This window comes from Pygocentrus nattereri, chromosome 2, assembly GCF_015220715.1.
Source record: "Pygocentrus nattereri isolate fPygNat1 chromosome 2, fPygNat1.pri, whole genome shotgun sequence".
NCBI lineage: Eukaryota > Metazoa > Chordata > Actinopteri > Characiformes > Serrasalmidae > Pygocentrus > Pygocentrus nattereri.
The window spans coordinates 54,918,821-54,937,471 of NC_051212.1; the positions used below are offsets into that span (position 1 = coordinate 54,918,821).

The 18,651-nt window shown below is 43.7% G+C and overlaps 2 protein-coding genes across 6 annotated transcripts in view; one reads left to right on the forward strand and one right to left on the reverse strand.

Annotated features, from left to right (window-relative positions):
• rbm33a (RNA binding motif protein 33a) overlaps positions 1-5,309 on the reverse strand; it is a 60,515-nt gene extending 55,206 nt beyond the window's left edge. For both annotated transcript variants that reach the window (XM_017683495.2, XM_017683494.2), the window contains exons 1-5: positions 5,081-5,309; positions 3,095-3,170; positions 2,881-2,929; positions 1,244-1,317; positions 1-25 (exon numbers count right to left, since the gene is read on the reverse strand). The exon at positions 1-25 is cut by the window's left edge and continues 243 nt beyond it. In XM_017683495.2, the coding sequence (XP_017538984.1) occupies positions 1-25; positions 1,244-1,317; positions 2,881-2,929; positions 3,095-3,170; positions 5,081-5,099 (243 nt within the window). In that variant the 5' untranslated portion in view covers positions 5,100-5,309. The remainder of the gene's footprint in view (positions 26-1,243; positions 1,318-2,880; positions 2,930-3,094; positions 3,171-5,080) is intronic.
• Positions 5,310-9,216: 3,907 nt separating this feature from the next.
• LOC119261583 overlaps positions 9,217-18,651 on the forward strand; it is a 76,161-nt gene continuing 66,726 nt past the window's right edge. The window contains exons 1-2 of one of the 4 annotated variants that reach the window (XR_005129068.1): positions 9,217-10,003; positions 14,713-14,779. Coding sequence is in view for 1 of the 4 variants with exons in the window: in XM_037530889.1 (XP_037386786.1) it covers positions 9,957-10,003; positions 14,713-14,779 (114 nt within the window). In the remaining 3 variants the exon portion in view is untranslated. Of the gene's footprint in view, positions 10,004-10,070; positions 10,281-14,712; positions 14,780-18,651 lie in introns of those variants that run through there. The other 3 variants (XM_037530889.1, XR_005129063.1, XR_005129064.1) reach the window with 3 other exon arrangements.

Sequence of the window (18,651 nt, forward strand, 5' to 3'; positions counted from 1 at the left end):
CAGACTCACCGCTTCGCCCTGTCCACTGAACGAACAAACAAACAAACAAACAAACACGGGGTGTTTCACAAAGGACCTCTCGGTTAAGTCAGACACACACTGTGATTTTAGCTCGTTTTTAAGCCCAAGTTGGTCGGCTGGATTCCACGACTGGGCTGAATTTCAGCCTTATCGGCCGTGCAGCGTGAGAGGAGAAACGACTGAGCAGTCGGACGATCGGATGGGTTTCTGACAGGTTCCGAAATTTCGGCTGCTTGTTTCCTTCTGGGCCGCCTCACAGGCCGATTTCTCAAAGTCAAACCCAAAACCAAACACAAGCAGCGCTCCTACACAGAGGCAAAGAAGTCCACATTTGCAGCACCAGCGTCCGTATATGACGACTTTGCGAGGTATAAATAAATTCAGTATTTGTTGTATCTGCGTTGAGCTGCCTGGAGACCACTTGTTCTTCAGCTTCAGCACAGTGTGGCAAAAGTCAGCAAAGCTGCTCTAGTGGTTGATAACTGGCTGAATTTGGCTTCTATACCAACACAGTTGGTGAATCTCAGGAGGCTATTTATTAGACAGCTGCTGCACTTCATGGGTCAAAGAGCCACAGTTTTAACATGTGGTGCACTAAGTAGGGAGTCGGAGGTTCAGCCAGTGTCTTGATCAGGACATCGGAGGAACGGCGAGTTGTTTTGAAGGAAACTGCTTTATTGTCGACGGCGACAGCACCTATTACACGTCACGTCAGCCGGACCGAGCGCGAGCATGTAAATCGCTGGCTTTGTCCGATGGACACGATGGACGATTCAAACACAGCACAGTGGACGCCTGGATTAGCTGGATAACTTGAAGGAATAAAAGAAGAGGAACATTCCTATTGGACGATCCTCAACTTCTGAATTTAGTCACATCGCCCACCTTTACCGATCACAGGTGTTTGCGTATGTGGATGCATCACGACTTTCAAACCAATAAACACAGAAATTCTGGTCCAAAATAACACGGGCTGGTCTTTATTCACATCACCTGTCTAATATAGTGCAAGGCCTATCACAGCATACTGTGTAACTGCAGTGTTCGGTCCAGCCCCGGTTAGTAAGGGTATAACGACTGACCGTACGGAGAGGGAAAGAACAACGTTCAGTGTACGGAAATCTGAACCTGTATCACGTGTTGATAATATAATGTGTGGTTTATGAATACCTACTGCAGCCTCATCAAAACAAACAGGCTTCAATCAGACAGGTGGACTTACCTTGTGTTCTGATCTTCCTCATCACTTTGCAGCAGGTCATCATTCAGCTCTTCATCGGACAGTTCTGAGGGATTCTGGAAGAGAAAAATATCACGACAACAAGAATTTCTCAACGGTCCACAGCTCAAATCTGGATTCAGGTTTAGAGTGAAGCTACGAGGCAAACTAGAACTAGAAACCACGGTCGCCGGACTCGGTTCTCTAGATACACTCCCAAAACAGCATTAAACTGTATCCAGGTCTTCGTTGAGGTGGCACAGACTTGTTGATGTAGTTTAGGCTACAGTATGACTTACTGTGAGCTATAAATATGAACAAAAGCCATTATGACAAGGTTTAAAGGAGTTAAAGTGAATAAAACATTGTGCACATTTTTTTTAAAAATATTTTACGCATTACATTTTCTGAGAACTCTGGCTGCAGACGAGGATAAGAGGAACTTTCTCTCCAGGTTAGAGTCAACTTAGCTGCTCTATGGTAACATCCAGTCATTTCAGCTCTTCTATTACGGTCACTTTGAGGTTGAATTTCCGAAGAACGTCGGATGTGCTCGCCATGTGATGTTCATGTATTCGCCATCGGGTTACTTGACAATCATCAACAATATTCAATACACATATCCGATTATATCACCCTATCGCCCAGGATGGTGCTTCATGTGTTCTTTAATGTAAAAAAAAAAATTATATATATATATATATATATATATATATATATATATATATATATATAAACAAACAAAAGGTTCTATGCGGAACAATAAACACAAAACTCTCTGCATGATTAAAGGGTTCTCTGCATCATGAAAGAGTACCTGGGATTGATGGAAACCGTGCGTGAATGTGCTATAGACGGTTACATATAGGATCTTTTTGAAAAGGGTTCTAAATAGCACCAAAAGAGTCCTTCAAGTTTGTCGAGCCCTTTTGGGTGCTATATAGATCCATTCACAGCACGTTCTCCATCAATCTGAAAAACATTTCATGATGCAAAGAACCCTCTGATCACGCAAAGGGTTCTTTGAGTGCATATAACCACTTTCTTTACTACCCTTGAAGCAGCATCTTTTAAAAAAGCGTACTTCACAATAACAGCACTTACTGTTGTCCAGGGCAGCTCTAGTGGGGCAAAAACATGTAGAAGTGTTCCACCCGTTCTACTGCTCATGTTTTTTAGAGATTATATGGCTTTGTTTGATTATGGCCCATGGTTAAAAGAGCCAAAGCCATATTTGACCCTGTTGTGCCAAACCTACACAGACAATAAGAACCCAACATTTAATTTTGGCCGTGATTAAGCAGTGATACACTCTGGATTAAGACTTGCCCGGAGCAGTGGGCAGCCCAATCCACAGCGCCCAGGGAGCAGTTGGGGGTTAGGTGTCTTGCTCAAGGACACCTCAGTCATGGACTGTCAGCTGAGGGGATCGAACCGGCGACCTTCCAGTCACAGGGCCGGTTCCTTAACCTTCAGCCCACGACTACCCCCACCCCCCCACCCCCCTTTTATATATAATCGATTACGATGACACAACCCGTGTGAAATTGATCCGGTTGAATCTCCACCTTCAGACACACTTTTACACCCCTAGTCATTTCTCACAGCACCAGGACGTCAAAGCAACAATGACGCAATACCTTCTTAGATGAAAGCCAGTCCTCCTCCAGCAAGTCACCTTCCAGATCGCTGTGAAGTGAGAAATTCAAAACGATATTTAAGACATTCGTTCAGCCACGTTCGCTTATGAATCTAGATCTTCAAAGACACTTCAAAGAAGCAAACCGGCACGAGTGACAGCTTAATAAGGTCCGACAACACAAACTGCCGATTGTGGTGAAGTGACCGGCTCACCTGTCCAGGTCATCGTCGTCTCCTCTTCGTCTTCTCGACCTCTCCGCTCCCGGCTTATCGTACTCAAACTCGTCATCTGGGGTGAGAAACAGGTTTCATATTAAAGAGAGTCAGATGTGGATCAGACACGTTAAGACCACGTGGAAGCTCTTCATGACCATCACTGACCCACTGGCCACTGTATCAGCTCCACTGACGTATAGATCCACAGTTACAGACTGTAGTCCATCTGTTTCTCTGATACTCTGTTACCCTGTTCTTCAGTGGGCCGGACCCCCATGGACCCTCACAGAGCAGGTACTATTTGGGTGGTGGATCATTCACAGCACTGCAGTGACACTGACGTGGTGGTGGTGTGTTAGTGTGTGTTGCGCTGGTCTGAGTGGATCAGACACAGCAGTGCTGCTGAAGAAGAACCAGCTTCTTCACTAAAGAACCCTTGAAGAAACGTGGTAGATGGTTCTATAGAGAACCTTTTGGGGGGGGGGGGGGGGGGGTTGTATTCTGACAATGTCAAGCTTGCAACAACAGCAGAACCCTTTCTGGTGCTTTACGGAAAAAAGACACTATATAGAACCACCACCACCACATTGTCCATCAATCTGAAGAACCCCCTGGCAATGCAAAGCACTCTTCAATCGTGCAAAGTGTTCACGGTTCTATATAGAACCAGCCTCTTCACTAAAGAACCCTTGAAGAACCGTTTTAAGTGTGTAGATGGTTTTATGTGGAACCTTAATGAAAAGAGTTCTACTGTGATAATGCTAAGCTCATCACAACAGCAGAACCCACTTTGGTGATTCACAGAACCAATTTCAGTAAGATTTCATATGTAGAACCGCCTACAGTACAATCGCCGTAAGTCTGAAGAACCTTTTCATGATGCAAAGAACCCTTTAATCATGCAAAAGGGTTCTTGGAGTGTTCGACAGAGAACCAGTTTCTATACTAAAGAATAGAACCATTTTCAAAACGGTTCTACACGGAAGCACCTACAGCACATTTTCAATTAATACAAGGATCCCTTTTACAATGCCAAGAACCTGTTAATCATGTAAAGGGTTCTTTGATCGTTGAGGGTTCTATACAGAACCAAAAGACCTCTGAAGAACCGTCTATTCAGCGCATGCTGCCCTGCTGTGTATCCCAGCTCTCTTCAGTTCTGTGTGACGTGCTGCTGTTGTGTGTTCTGGGCCTAAAGAACAGCATTTGGTTCTAGTCTATTCAAGCAATCCTGAGGAACCACAAAGACCCCATGAGCTCCTGAGCGCTCCCCTGACTGGAACATCGATATTCAGCATTAACCCCGCAGACCAAATCGCTCGGGACGCCTTGGAAGGCTTCAGTTCGAGGCAGTGACCAAAGATCTGAACGTTATCGCGACCAGAACCTTCAGAACACGAGGAGCTGAAGAAACTGGACCCCCTTGGCAGCGTTAGCCTAGCCGGTTAGCATGCCAACGCCACATTTACTCGGGATAACGCTGAAAAATGAGGTCAAGAGACTGAAGTCGGCTTCCGGATCGAATTTTCCCGTTCCACCTTAAATACCAGTCAGCTACATCCGTTAACTGGTGCACCATTTAAGGTGGAACGGGACCATTTTTAAAAAGCTGATGAATTATAAAAGAAAACGACTCCAGCTTCGCAAAAACGTCCCTCTCCGACCCAAATTTGCACCAGCTACTGGGAAAAGTCGCTCATTTCACCGCACAAGCCGCAAAATCAGAACTTAACGGTCCATAAATGTGCAGATAGCCGGAGGTTAGCTCGCGGCTAACGCTAGCTCGGCTGGCGGTGAAGCGCTGCCGCCGCGTCTGCAGCGGTCATTTCGCCCGAGTCCAGTAAACTAAAGCTCAGTAAACTAAAGCTCAGTAAACGGGGAAACGACTAAACTCCTTCACCCCGATAAGAAAACTCGGTTTATCAGCGCCGGTTTCCCCGCTGGCCGCCTGTTAGCCAAGCCGGCGGGGCTGGGGGGCTGTACCTGGGCCGCTGGCTGCCATCAGCTCGGAGGGTCCGGTTTACTCGGTCTGGGCGGCCGCTGAGCGCATCGGAGACGGAGCACAGGGCGGCGGACGCGGCGCAGCGGGTCGGAACCGAGGCAGCGGAATATTAAAGACGACGTTTCGCGATTCAGAAGCTCAAAGGCGTCAAAAACGCAGGCAGAAAAACAGACAAACACACGGAGGCCGTGGAGCACTGCATTCTGGGAGGGGGAGGAGGAGGGCCGGGAGGAGGGGTGGAGTGGGGGGGAGGAGAAGGGAGGGGGGGGCAGTCGGAACACAAAACTGGAAACTGGACGGAAACAAGACGGAAAGCAAAGACCAAACAAGACTGAACAACTAACGAAACGAGACTGAAAATGATTCCTAAACCAAGACAGAAAATGATTCCTAAACGAGATAGAAAATGATTCCTAAACGAGATAGAAAATGATTCCTAAACGAGATAGAAAATGATTCCTAAACGAGACAGAAAATGATTCCTAAACGAGATAGAAAATGCACTTTTGTATGGCTCATTTTTTATTTTACAGTCTTTGATACTTAAAGTTAATATTTGTCCATTTTCTTCAAATTTGAACAGCCAAAACTGCCCAAAGCTACTTTTCACATTTGAACATTTACACGTCAAACCTGCTGATCGCAAATAAGTGAACAGAGATACACGTCTGCATATTTTAATACACAGTTTATTAGAGTTTAACACATTGGAAAAAATAAAACATAAAATTATTTCCCCGAATATGCAGAAGTGAGTCTCTTTAGAGGACGTCATGCTGCTGCTGCATAAAATATCTAATTACCCATAATCCACCTGTTTACCCCCGATTTGTATTCCAATGTTTTACACTAAAGCTGTTTGCTCTCCGTTATCGACCAGAGGACGATGGGTTCCCCTTCTGAGTCTTAGGCCCAGACCACTCAGCCCTACCCTCTGTCTTGCGCATTCACGTCTAGGGGTGGGTGTCCGGGTTCTTGTTGAGATAGAGGGGTGGGGTGAAGTGTTGGGGCTACATGACCCTCCAGACGGAGGTTTTTCAGAGACTCCGAACAGAGAGAGATGAGAAAAACCAGCAAGATGGAGCACAAGGCTTTCCACAAGGGTTAGGAGTGTTTATGGGAATTTCTGTCCGTTCTTCCAGAAGCGCATTTATGAGGTCAGACACTGATGTTGGGCGAGAAGGCCTGGCTCACAGTCTCCGCTCTAATTCATCCCAAAGGTGTTCTATGGGGTTGAGGTCAGGACTCTGTGCAGGCCAGGCAAGTTCTTCCACACCAAAACAACCCCAAACCACACCAAACAATCCTGAAAACAACCCCACATCATGATCCCCCCTCCACCAAACGTTACACTCGGCACAATGCAGATGGAGAAGCGTGATTGGTCACTCCAGAGAACACGTCTCCACTGCTCTAGAGTCCAGTGGCGGCGCTTTACTCCACTGCATTCCACGTTTTGCATTGCGCTTGGTGATGTAAAGCTTCCTATCACTGAAGAATTAGGGGGGGTGATAATAAATAACTGCCCCCCTCTTTGAAAGCGTATGATCCCTAAATGTAACTAAAGCCCAGCAGTGAGGAGCTGAACTTTCCCCTCCTCTGCTGTCCCTGCAGACGGGCAGGGTCGCCTACAGAGCGGCGCTAGTAGCTGTTAATGAAGTGATGCTCTTTTATTAGAGGGGCTCATTTCAGAGGGAAGATCTCAACCACTGCCCTGTAGCTCAGGAACAAGGGGCAAAACTCGAAAACAAGGGGCAGGGGTAAAAAGAAGAAACAGGACTGGGCCTTGTTTCCTCTCAGTGTTTCTTCTTGTTGTATTGAGGGAGTTTTTCTTGCCACTTTCGCCATTGGCAACGCTCATGGGGGCTCAGACCTGGATTTTCTGTAAAGCCGCTCTGTGACAACAGCTGTTGGAAAAAGCACCATATAAATAAACTTTCCCTCGACTTGACTTGGTGACTTATTTACACTCAGAACATCAACAATGACATGGAATTTGACCAGAGATGTTTCAACTAATGCAAATGGCTGTGTAGCACTGGTCTTGGGGCAGGTGTCCACCGTGAGGTCAGTGGAGGGAATCCCCACCTGCAGCTTTAATAATCAGACTGTAGGAGCACAGAGGCATGAATGCCTGAGCTGAGGCTCACTGTTCGGTTAGGGGGCCTGCTATCTCAGAAAAGGGCCATAAATAGTGAAACAGTGATTTAGTTTCATAAAAAATGATATTTTATTAGACATTTCTGTCAGTCAGTAATACATGAACAGAGAGAAAAGAGAAGATATTCAGGAATGAACTCTGAATTCTGTTAACATCCACCAAAGAAATGACTGTGGAGACAAAAATGTATTTAAAATGACTATGGTCAGTTCTGGGTCACTTCAACTCATCCCAAAGGTACTGGATGGAGCTCCATCACTCCAGACAACACAGTTATACCAGTGTTTTCGAGTGAGGCTCAGTACTAACAGAGCCCATTTACATCAGTCTTGAAGCCACAGTGACACAAACAGCCTGTTTCATTGTATGTGGTAATGTAAAAATGAATTAGGAGTGTTTTTGCATGTAAACAAATTCTGAGAAGCTTTCTCATTATTTTCAGAAACTTTTCTATATATATATGTGTGTGTGTGTGTGTGTGTGTGTGTGTGTGTGTGTGTGTGTGTGTATAATTTCAAAATCATGAGAAAGCATCTGAAAATACCAATGTTTCTTGAAATAATGTGAAAGTTCCTCAAAATAATGACTGAGCTTCTCAAAATTATGAGACCGTATCTCAAAATAACGAGATAATATCTCAAAATAATGACTAGCATCTCAAAATAATGATAGTATCTCAAAATAATGACTAGCATCTCAAAATAACGATAGTATCTCAAAATAATGACTAGCACCTCAAAATAACGATAGTATCTCAAAATAATGACTAGCACCTCAAAATAACGATAGTATCTCAAAATAAGGACTAGCACCTCAAAATAACGATAGTATCTAAAAATAAGGACTAGCATCTCAAAATAACGATAGTATCTCAAAATAATGACTAGCACCTCAAAATAACGATAGTATCTCAAAATAACGATAGTATCTCAAAATAATGGCTAGCATCTCAAAATAACGACAGTATCTCAAAATAATGACTAGCATCTCAAAATAACAATAGTATCTCAAAATAATGACTAGCATCTCAAAATAACAATAGTATCTTAAAATAATGGCTAGCATCTCAAAATAACGATAGTATCTCAAAATAATGACTAGCATCTCAAAATAACGATAGTATCTCAAAATAATGACTAGCACCTCAAAATAACGATAGTATCTCAAAATGACTAGCACCTCAAAATAACGATAGTATCTCAAAATAAGGACTAGCACCTCAAAATAACGATAGTATCTCAAAATAAGGACTAGCATCTCAAAATAACGATAGTATCTCAAAATAATGACTAGCACCTCAAAATAACGATAGTATCTCAAAATAACGATAGTATCTCAAAATAATGGCTAGCATCTCAAAATAACGACAGTATCTCAAAATAATGACTAGCATCTCAAAATAACGAGATAGTATCTCAAAATAATGACTAGCATCTCAAAATAATAGTATCTCAAAATAATGACTAGCACCTCAAAATAACGAGATAGTATCTCAAAATAATGACTAGCATCTCAAAATAACGAGATAGTATCTCAAAATAATGACTAGCATCTCAAAATAACGAGATAGTATCTCAAAATAATGACTAGCATCTCAAAATAATAGTATCTCAAAATAATGACTAGCACCTCAAAATAACGAGATAGTATCTCAAAATAATGACTAGCATCTCAAAATAACGAGATAGTGTCTCCAAATAATGACTATGAATGTATATGGATGATTATTTTAAGTGACGTTGCCTGGTCTAAGACAGTTTATCAGTCTTAAGCTGGCTGACCGTTTCTTTGTCCTAGCCTCCTTCATCTCTAAAGGCTCTGAGGTAAACGAGAGCAATGGTGAAGTGAGGGGGAGTCACGTGGACCAGACTGGGGCTGAGAAACCGCCTCAAAGCCGAGTTCACGTTTAGTTTATGCGCATATTATGAGTTGCTTCGTCATAATTTCAGCATGAACTCGGTTTTGAGGCGACTTTGCGGTTTCATCATGGAAAACCAGGGCAGGCCGGCCAAGCTGCGCCCGTCCGAGTCGCCTTTATTGAGCCCTGCGAGTCCCGCGTTAACGCTGCCGAGCTAAACAAACACAAGCGCCATTGAAGATGAACTGGCTGACGAGCGTCCAGCTCCTCCGCGATAACTCAACTATCCTAAGCGTTTTAACGTGTTTAGCAGATCGCGAAGCCAAATGGGGCGACTAACAGTGTAAAAGCGGAGTATTAGTCGAGCCAAGTCCATTAAAATCAGAGATATTTCTCCTTTAGCTTGGCTCTTCTGCGAGTCGCCTTTTCTTTGTGCGTCAGGAGAGTCATTCACGGGGCTGGCGCTGGGTTTCTTTCCTGTGCTCTGATTGGCTGCCCGCGCCGATCCGCGCCACGCCATTGGCCCGCCGAGCTGTCGATCGGCTGCGCGCCGGGCTGTCGTGACCGCGCACAGGCAGACAGTGCACGTAAGAGTCTGTGTCTGGAGTCTGTCTGAAACTGATTAAAAAATTGGTGATGGGGTGATTTTTTCTTTTCTTTCCTCCTCTTTTCTTCCCCCACGGCCGGGGTCCTGGCCGTTAGCTGAGAAAGAAGCGACGGGAGGCTGAACGGAACTTTACATCCATCATCCATCCAAGACTTTGTGTTATTTTGTGAAAAAAAAAGAAAACAAAAACAAAACAGCATTGCATTGTAGAGCCTTGCAAAGTTTCATGCCATGTTGTTGACGCTTTTTTTCTCTCGTCAGAGTGCGTTAAAGCTCAGGTAAGGCGAGCCACGTGTCTTTATGTATGGTGCTATGATGAACTGCTTACTGAAGAGCATTATGAATATGATGCTGTATGTCTTCTATAAGTCATGTCTGTGTGCTGCTGGCTTGCATGCTTGCCTTTCAACACACTAGCACGCTTCACTTTTAGACTTGATGAACAGCAGTCCAGTCGACCCCCCCTCCTCCTCCTCCTCCTCCTCCTTCTTCTCCTTCTCTTCTCTGTCCACCTTTGTCCACGTGAAGCCTTGCAGGTGACTCACCTGTGCTCAGGTGAGCATGCATTATCACCATTCAGTCAGCCCACTGGAGCCCACTTCGCTGTATGAGGTCTCCTAAGTGCACTGACCTATAGAGATTTGCTTATATGTGATTTATTGATCAAACCGTTGATCTGGGCGACATCACAATCCCTATTATTATAATCTGTTATCTAATATATTATTATCTACTGTTATTATCGTGATAAATTACAGCCCAATATGTCACAGTATGCTTTCCTCACACTTCCTAACTGTGTGTTTATAATTGAAATAATTGTTTTTGATTTTATTTTTAAAATGTGGTCTTAACTCGTCAGATGTCACAAAAAAAATGGACATATCGTATATCATAAAAACCGCTCTGACGTATCGCGATATATCGTTTTGCCGTATCGCCCACCTATAATGAAAGCGGACAGCTTTTTTTTTAGAAACAAAAACTTAAAATATCTATATTTCTAAGCTTAGCGACTTCTTTATATGGCTAAGGCAGTAGTGCAGCTAGATAAGTTGTGGGAGCGCAACGTTTGCAGTGTTTATCAATTTTTTCTTTGTTTATTTTTTACTAATATGCACAAATATGCAAAAACAAATAAGTTATCGTAAAAAGTGGTCGTTGTGAGTAAAGCCTCCTAGTTTTCCAATTTCAGGCTAGCTTCACTCATTTCAGCAGTTGGTGGGTTTATAAACTACTGACACAGCGAATACCGTTACCAGTGTAAAGTTATATTCACAACTTAAAGGGCCCCTTAGGCCTAAAACTACGTTTATTTGTGTGTTAATATTCTGTAGCGCAGAATTTCATCCCTGGGCCTCGTTTGACCCACAGATTTGTCTCCTTTTTGTGTTTTTCGTCCATCAGTGTTCTCTCACCACAATACCCAGCATGCATTGCACGAATATGTACTACAACCATTGGAATGTGACATCCTAGCAGTCCACACTCGTGGATCCACCTTAAAGGTGTTATAGTTGCTCAAATGTTCCTCCCACCTTCAAGATGCATCGTCAGAGGGGGGTTTTCCAAGCCTTTAATCTGTAAACTCTCTACAGAAGTTTTGCACATTTTTTGGTGTGCCGGCTTGTGAAGTCACAGCCCAAGCGAAGACGTCTGGGTCGGCATTCATTCGAGGGGAATCCGATTGGTGCATCAGCATTTAGACTCCCGTGATTGACAGCTTTTAAAGGCCCGCCTCCTGTGCTCCATGCTGCCACATGCCCCTCATTATTATATTCCGAAGTGTGCAGCAGGGATTTGATCCAGCAGGGCGATTAGCGGCGAGATGGATACCCGCGCAAAACAGACATTGTTTAATATTCTTTAATGTAGTAGTGCATCGTTTGGATCCGGACGTCCAGGGAAAGTTTGCGTTTGAGCTGTCGTCCCACCAGTGCGGGCGCAGAGGGTCCCGTCACCCTGAAAACAAATGCATCATGAATAGAAATAAGCATAATCATCATTACGATAATAAATAATAGGTTTAAGCTTGAAAGTAAGGTTGAAGTATTCTCCATTCCATGCTGGTCTGGTGCTGGTTTAGCTGGTCACCCAGCATGGTCGTACTGGTTGACCAGCGTACCAGCACCCAAAACAACACAGGTTTTCCTAGCAGGGCGTGTGTCTTGGTATCGCGTATCACGAATCTTGGGCTCTGTGGGTCGGTGTGCCCGATAACATTGTACCATTAACTCGTGCGAGCACGCTAGCTCATTAGCATCACAGTGGCCTTTTTTAATGAAAGAAAGAGGCAAAGAAAAGTCCAGGCTTTCACGTAGCTCCGCATCGAGGCCTCCGAAAGCACACAGCCCGTCGTCCCATTCACAGATAGCGGGAAACGTCGGCATTCTTTGGCTTATAAGAGGATAAGACGTATCTGAGGCTCGTGAGCGCCCAAGCTTAAGGAATTAGCATGGCCTGCTAGGTGTTTGCTGCAAAAGTCAGACACATGCATGTGAAATGCTGACGTGCACGGAATAAACAGTGGAAGCGCAGGTGACCAGCGGCTGCTGGCGTTAGATAGCGTGAGCTGTGCTGCGTTCAGTGCCTTAACTAACGGCTCTGCAGTGCAGGGCTTCCACAGTGCGGCTGTTTCTGTGTGGTGGGTGAGGCGGCGCTGTCCGTGAGCGTTTTTCCGGAATCTGCTGGTTCACGGTTGTGTGTGTGTGTGTGTGTGTGTGTGTGTGTGTGCAGGGCTCTGTCGGAGACGCCTCGGCTCATCGTCACTGCCGTTTTGTGTAAACAGTCTAGTCATATGATGCGTCTCCGGCAGCAAAAACACGACGGCTGCTGCCTTCGCTTGCGGCTCAGCGGCAAACGGGCCTTTCTGGAAGCAGAATTTGGCTCCCGGTTTCACAGTTTGGGCATTTTTCAGCCCTTAAACGTGGACAGATGTGATATAAGGACACGCAGCTGTCGGAATAGGTTAACCTGGAGGGCACAAACTATAAAGCTCAAACATGACGGGAGATAAAATGTCTTCCAGCCATATTTGCGGCACATTAATGGCTTTGAGAGCTGCTAACGGAGGCCAGTGTTGGTTTACGGCCTTTTCGGCAAGTTAGCCGCTCCGAGACGCTTTAAAAGACTTAATAAAAACGAGTCTTTTCTGTCTGGAGATCTTTTATGTTTATGTGAACGCTAAAACATTTTCCCGTTTTAAAGATATGAATATATTAACGCGTCTTGCGGTTGTGAGACACTCCTTTAACTTGCAGGCTTGTAAACGTGATTTTCTTTTTTTTATTTTGTTTTTTAGAGCGCGCCGTTCCCACGTTCAGTCACATGCAAAAATGCAAAAGTTTGGGCACGCCCAGTCAAATGAGCAGTGAAAATCGCACTTCTGTACTTTTTAATTCACAGTTAATGCCTGTTTTAAATGTTTAACATATTAGGTGGAAAAGAATTTGGCATAAAATTTGAGCTGAGCAAAAGTGAAAAAATTTATTTTGCCGGTACGTTAAATAAATAGATAATTACGCACAAAAACTTGCAGAAAAATGCCACTTTTTTATGCCGCTTGATTTTTTTATGACATTTTTGAGCGCGGTTGGGAAAAAAAAAGTAGCCGAAAAGTTCGATTTCCGGTCCGTTTCCACTAAACAGGTCTTTTAAAACGAGTGAGTGAGATAAATAGTTGATTTCTTCAGCCGCAGATATGCGTAATATTGCAATATTGAAAGAATTCGCCAGTGAAATAGTCCATCCAGGGTTCTTTTAGTGGCAAGATCTTATATAAACTAGTTGCTGCTGGGAAAATGTGCTGCATGTTTCATTTGGTTACAACACGAGGTTTTTTCAGGCCGTTTTCTTTGGTTTGATCAGACCGTGACAGCGGCTTTCATTTCCCTCCATACTTCACACGAGGTCCTCTCTGCTGTCTAATGCTGCGTGTTATCTGCAGCCTGTCCCCGTCCACCTCTTACTTCATCTTCCAGCCCCGTGTTTGTGAGAGATTTCGGCAAAGTAGCATTCGCTGCCCGTAGCGTTTTGCATTTTTTGACAGTCTGTTTTTCAAAAATTCGGCAGATCCGCCTCATATTCCATAATCAACCTCTGACAGTGCGTGAATTATTTCTTCTTCTGTTTTCATTACTTTAGTATATATTTGTCTTGGAACGTTCACATGTGGTCAAATTTTGCGTGCGGAAAAAAATGACAGTTCACAGTATTTAATATTTAAAAATTTTACAAGCTGTGCTAAAAAATAGGCCAACAATAATAAAAAAATACATAAATTTATAACTTGATTCACCATCGTACAGCGTAACACCTCAAAGCTTATTATTTAGGTATTAACTTTAAATGTAAACTCTATTTCTGCATAATTAAGTGGTTGAGATGTAAGCAGACTCACAGAGCGGTTCTCTGTTCTAGATAAATTTACCGAGTCAGAGCCGTTCACAGTGGTGGTAATGGGAACCAGACGTCCCTCTAAAAGTTCCTACAGAAAGTTCCTACATGAGCTGGTTCTGAATTCACTGCCTGATGACTGAGACGCTGTTTTATGAGAGTTTAGAGAACTTCAACTCCATTCATGGTGGAGGGAGACATGCAGGGCGCTGTGCGGCAAAATAGTCCCCAAAGAAAACTCATTATTCCAGACTTTCCACTGTTTTCCATCATCAGCATTCCATATAAGCTCAGAAGACTCGTGTAGGTTCTCTGGAGGTTCTGGATGGTAAATAAAGTGTCTATATCTGTGTTGTAGTCATGGCGACGCCTGGTTCCCATCACCACCACTGAACCTTTTCGCACCAAACCCCTTTGTTTGCGTTTCCAGCACTGCAGAAATGCGTGATTGTTGAGTTAAAGAACGTCTCAGTGTAAATGTTAATGACTTTATTGTGCAGTGTTTCTGTCATCCAGCTGTGTTTTGTGACTCTCTCTCTCTCTCTCTCTCTCTCTCTCTCTCTCTCTCTCTCTCTATGTCTCTCGTTCACAGACGGCCTGGAGACTTTCTGGAGCCGCGGGGCTCCACAGGTCAACTTCGTCCGCAGACACTGACCGCAGTAAGTGTGAAAAGAGGTCTTTTCTGTCTCTCTGTCTCTCTTTTCCACCGTTTGTGCTGCCGTGGAGCCGAGGGGAGGGCACGGTGGGCATGCCGAGAGGCCTGCGGCCATGCGAGTTCGCAGTCCTGCCGTTTGGGCTCGAACATGCGCCGGAGAGGCTAGCGCTAGCCGAAGCTGCGCGCTAGCTCGCGCTGTCAGAGCTGACGTGTGAAAAGGAGCTGAGTCACTCCCGGCGCTCGCTCCCTATAGCATCCGCTTCCACATGATCTCTTCATTGAAACAAAGTGGGATCAGCCGGCTCGGCACGGGCAGGCCCTCGCAGACGTGGCGCGCTCCGGCCTCGCCAGCCGCTGTCCGACGGAAGCGTTCGGGAGGTGAATTGAAGCGGAAAGAGCCGCGATTCCCGTCTCTTCGGTGCCATTTTGTAAGAAGAGTAGGTTTGTATGAGTGCAGCTGCGGCGACTGTATCTGTTGTCGGACGTCAAACAGCGCCACCCACCCAGGAATCTCTTCTCGTCCTTTTCGAGCGTCTCGCGTTCCTGTGGCTAAAAACAAGCCTCCACACACACACACACACACACACATACACACACACACACGGGCTATTCCTTCTCGGATATCTGAAAGCCTCAGTGGCGTTTTAAAGGGTTCGCTGGCAGGCAGCCAACAAGGTTCAGCCTTTCTTTACAATCCCTTCTCGGCCGCTCGCTCTCTCCGTCTGTTGTTCTCTTATTTCTCACCGTCTCTGTCGCTCGTCCTCCTCTCGGCGGGGTAATCTCGGACGTTTCCGAACACTCTGACCGGTCGCCGGAGCGAACGGGCCTCCATTTCAGGGCGCCGTTTTCGCTGAAGATGGACGTTTGTCAGCGTTCGTCGCCCAGGCAGCTGTGATATTGTCCCGTTTCTCTTTATTCCCAATGTCCTTTATTTTCTCGTCGCTGCAGCGAATAAAAAATGTAAGAATATGAAAAACGTTTCAAACTTTTCCTTCTGTTCGTTTGGCCGGCACTGCCGTTTACTTTTCCCGTGCCATCAGATTCAGTTTTTTTTGCTTTTTCGGCCTTTATACGTGTTTTATTTTCATATGTGTTGTTTTCAGCAACTTAATATTATTAAAATATGTTCTCTTTGAATAAGTTCACTACACTGTTTATTTGCTGTAAGCTTTCATTTCTTATTTTACGATTAAGAAGCGCACAGTTAAGGTACTGTACCGTCATTTTTTTCTATAGCATATTTCGCTTTAATTCCCTTCATTTTTCTTTTCTGTGCCGCCGTGAATTTTCTCCTTTTCAGAAATAATAATTTCTATAGTCAACATGTGCGCAGCATTTCTTCCAAACAGTGAGATAGGATGCAAAATGTTGGTGCTTTTAAATTTGGTCTAACATCGGAAAAATTAAAAAAAGGAAAACGTAGTGTTAATAGTTAATTATTAATAATAATTCATACGTTGATATGTCCATATTTATTTTTCAACATTTACGACTCTAGAGTATTTTTAATCGTTACTTATTTATGTCATTATTACTTTTCCATGTAATCATTTAGATTTTCTTAGTTGAGTTTAACAGAAATGCACAAAAATTACAAATATAGCGTCGCTGGCGCAAAAAACTCCATTATTGTCGTTTTTTATTTTGTGGCATGATTTGAAGAGTTCGCTTTGCATTGTGATAGAATTTCAGAATGAACGGACCAACAGAAATGGTCCAAAATTACTTAGAAATATTGTTTTTGCATTGGCCTCCATTACAAATTAAGAACATATTTTCCTTCTCCTGTAAAATTCCGGTTTGGACATGCCTGAAAATACAGTTCACTTTTGACCAAATCAGCTGTCCAGTCGTCCCAAAAACACAATAAGCGCATTGCATGTATCATCGTACTACTGATAGCCTACGTCTGTATAATAGCAGCGGATGCTGATAAACAGTAACGAGAAGCAGATGAGTTTCACTCCTGACTGACGGCATCAGACTTCTTTCACAGTGCAGAGCCGAATGTGAAACCTCTGGCTATAATAAAGGCGCTCTGGTTTACCAAACCTCTGCAGAGTGGCAGCAGCTGCATGCATGTAAATCATGTCCCCGCTGTCCAGAACCCAGATCACTCCTGATTGGACGCGTTTCAAGAGGAAAAATGTGATTTATGTTCGTTTGCAAAGTGGCCTGCATGTTTATTAATACACATCCTGTCATCTGTTCAAGTTTCTAAATGCTTTTGTGAAGGAAATCTTGGGGTTCGAGCTGCGGTTGAGGTGATAATTGGAATTTCGGTGTAATTACGGATTCGGGACCTGAGAAAAACAGTGCTGCTTTGTTTACATCACTGTAATGGGGCACTAAAAATATCCAAATGTCCAACAGGGCTTGGATATTCCGGTGTAGGATATTCTGTCACCAGCATGAATGTGCAACATGCAGCCTGTCACTATGGTGCCAACTGCACAAGCATATAAAGTGCATATAACAGGGGCCCTATTATAGATCCCTGAGGTACTCCGTAGACGATGTTCAAGACAAGTGGCAGAATATCAGCGGCTCTTTTGATGAGGCAGTTATGAAGACAGGTTTTTTTAAATCAGGTTCATTAGTGAAGAGCTTATTCTGTATAACAATGAAAAGGCAATAAATAGATGAATACTGATTAATAATTTCGTATAAAATAGTAAATAATGTAGCTGTAGTGTACTATATCTTGAATTCTACATTTTTGTGCATATAATCAGGCTGTCAGCTTTAAGCATGTTAGTTGTCATGTAAAAGTGAAAATATGTCAAAGTACTGTAGTATTTTCAAATTTAATTTAAGTTGAATTATTTTTTTTTTTTGGTCAGATTCACTTTAGTTTCACAGAAAGACGTGAAATGAGAGTAAATAGCCTGAATGATGCCATTGTTTCAGGGTCATTTTAAGGTTTTGGGGTATTTTTTATGTCTGTGGGGAAAATAGTACCTAAATAAAACTTTTTAAAAACTTGTTTAAAGTTAACAGAAAGTAATTACATGAAGTGGTTATGAACACCCAACCTAACATTATGTTTTTCGAGACGTTTTCTGGCCTGACACCATATTTTTTAGAGAATTGCGACAAAATAGTCCCCAAAGAAAACTGATTATTCCAGATTTTCCACTATTTTCCATCATCAACATTCCATATGAGCTCAGAAGACTCGTGTAGGTTCTCTGGTGGTTCTGGATGGTAAATAAAGTGTCTATATCTGTGTTGTGGTCATGGCGACGTCTGGTTCCCATCACCACCACTGTAAAGACGTCTGGACCGTTTCACACCGAACCCTCTGAATAAATTCTCACATATCCAGCTTCCAGCGTCCGTATTGTCTAAGCCGGAGTGCTGTGGTGAATTATGATGGAGGAAATGAATAATGACAGAAGGTTTTTGGGCAGGACTTTCAGCTCAGCCTTAGATATTCATCTGTCGATAAACCAAGGTTACGCTATCTGCATGAAATATGAGGCAACTTTCAACTTTCTCCACGAGCGTTGCAGCTATTTTCAATTACGCCGAAGCGTAGCCCCATTTTCATCGCGAGCCAGCTGGAGCTCTCCATAACTAAACACTTCACAGCGGCGGCTTCAGCTTCTCCAGCCCAACCAATCAGGCCAGCGCAGAGGCGGGACAGCGGACTGCGGCCTGTTTGCTTCCCCATACTCCTCTTTTTTTCCCATTCTTTTCTCCTTGTGATATATTCCTTTGGCTTCAAGCCAGTTATTTGAATAAAACAAGCATTTTTCTATAACGTTTAGTTTCAAAAATGGGACGTTTCATCATTTACGGCCTCTTTTTCAATCAAAACGTAACACAATTAGCCACATTTGACCAAACTGTTAATAGTGATTGATCCCAATT